This window comes from Chrysochloris asiatica, unplaced genomic scaffold, assembly GCF_000296735.1.
Source record: "Chrysochloris asiatica unplaced genomic scaffold, ChrAsi1.0 scaffold00054, whole genome shotgun sequence".
NCBI lineage: Eukaryota > Metazoa > Chordata > Mammalia > Afrosoricida > Chrysochloridae > Chrysochloris > Chrysochloris asiatica.
In genome coordinates this window covers 13,951,642-13,953,680 of record NW_006408572.1, presented here as the reverse complement: position 1 = coordinate 13,953,680, position 2,039 = coordinate 13,951,642, and the positions used below count along the sequence as shown (strand labels likewise).

The 2,039-nt window shown below is 57.1% G+C and overlaps 1 protein-coding gene across 1 annotated transcript in view; it reads right to left on the bottom strand.

Annotated features, from left to right (window-relative positions):
* Positions 1 to 637: 637 nt before the first annotated feature.
* Positions 638 to 2,039, bottom strand: part of SHISA6 (shisa family member 6) — a 429,288-nt gene continuing 427,886 nt past the window's right edge. Inside the window, exon 6 of the mRNA XM_006863510.1 lies at positions 638 to 1,191. Coding sequence (XP_006863572.1) covers positions 638 to 1,191 — 554 coding nt within the window. The remainder of the gene's footprint in view (positions 1,192 to 2,039) is intronic.

The window sequence follows — 2,039 nt, the reverse complement described above, 5'->3', positions numbered from 1 at the left end:
AGCTACTTGAACCAGGCAGGAACCCGGACAGTAAAGAGGCAGCTGGAGAACAAGGAGGCCCACTCCTTCTCCCTGGGCCTTGGGGGAAAGGGGCCGGGCCCAGGCCCAGGCTGGGATCTCTCAGGAAGGAGCACTCAGTGTGTGGGGCCCCAAGCTCCAGCAGGCAGGAAAGAATCATTGTTGTGCTTATGGACACAGCAGCTCCTTGGCTCTGCAAGAGCCATCAGGCAGTTTTGAGGCACTAGAAGATTCCTGTGATGTGGTTCTAGGTGAATGGATAAGGCCCCGCAGCCTATCCGGCCAGCCCACTGACTGTACCCACTGGCTCCGGGACTGGGCTCTGAAAGGTCTCCTGGCTGACAGCCTGTAGCTGAGTCCCCAGGAGGAGAAAGGAGCCCAAAATGGGGTTGGTGAGGGGGTTGAGAAGAGGGGAAAGAGATGCTCTAGATCCTAGGTCTGAGGTTGGACCACCTGGGTTGTGCCCCCCTGGGTATGGCTTTCTAGGTAGGCAAAGGCAGCCCACCGCACTCCCATGGTGAGGACAAGGGTCGGGGCAGTACAAGGTTGGAAGCTCTGCGCCAGGCCTCCCTAGCCCCAGCCCCTGCCCTGCTTGCCCAGCGGCCCGGCCCTGACCCAGTCACACGGTCACTTCGGTCTTGCTGGCTGTGTAACAGGTGTGATGGCCCGGGATGTAATGCAACTGTTCCACGGTGTTGTGTCTGCGCGAGGCAAAGGCCTGGCGTTTGGCCGCCGTCTGGCTCTGCCCCAGGGTGGCGTAGGAGTTATTGGAGGTACTGGGATGGGAGTGCATCTTGGTCATTCGGTAGCGGTCTAGCACGGGCGTGGACACAAAGACGTCTGTGTGCGAGATGGCGCGAGACAGGGACTGCTCGGGGAAGGCCGTCCGCTCCGGGGACAGCAGCGGGTCCTGGGAGTGCAGGCGTTCGGTGGACAGTAGCTGCTCCTTGGACAGGATGCGGTCATAGGGCATGCCGAACTCATCCGGCAGGCCCCGCTCCGGGGACAGGACCCTGTCCTGCGACATGGCCCGGATGGGCCGGCGGGGCCGTTCCCTTGGCAGCGGTTTCTGCTGCTGTGACATCTGGATGACATTGAGGGGGAGGGTACCCCGGGCGGCCAGGTCCGGCAGGTGCCTCCTCCGCATGTAATATTCATCCGCTTCCTTGTCCGCTGCAGGGAGAGACAGAGAAAAGATGGCAATCACAGACCTTTAGCATCTGCAGCCCCTGACTCATGGGGACCCCACGCACAACGCATCAGACCCTTGCCATCCATAGAGTTTTCATTGGCTGATCACTAGGCTTCTCCCCCTGTTGTTGTAAAGCGCCTTCAAGCTGGCTCCTTTGGTTCCCATTCATAGCGACCAAACAGAATGAAACACTGCCCTGCCCAGCGCCATCCTCACAATTTTTGTTACGCTTGAGCCCCACTGTTCAATGTTGTGTGTGCGTGTGTGTGTTAAGTGCGGCCCAGTCGGTTCTGACACATAACGACTCTGTACAGGGCTTCCGAGGAGCGACTGGTGAGTTTGAACTGCTGACCTTGCGGTTAGCAGTCTTGTGCTTATCCTACAGTGCCACTCTTACTGTTGTTGTTAAGTGCCATTGAATCGGTTCCCACTCTTAGCAACCCTGTATAGAGTTTTGGAATTGTGACTGGTGGATTTGATCCGTCGACCTTGTAGTCACCTGGACTCCCAGTGTGAGCCCCTCCTCCATCTTATTCTGGAAGCCCCCCTAACACCTGGTCAGCATCATAGCAACAGGTGACCCTCGACTCACTCGGCTGCACCTGACACGTACCTGCATATGAGGTGCCTTTGTCTGAGAATCAAACCTGATGTCCCGCACGCTATTCTTGTTAAGTACTGTCGAGTCAGTTCTGACTCATAACCACCCTGTGTAGACTTCCTAGGAGCAGATGGTGGGTTTGAAGCGCTGATCTTATAATTAGCAGTCTAGCATGTACCCTACAGTGCCACACCAGGACTCCGTTCTCCCATATTGTTGTTGTTGTTA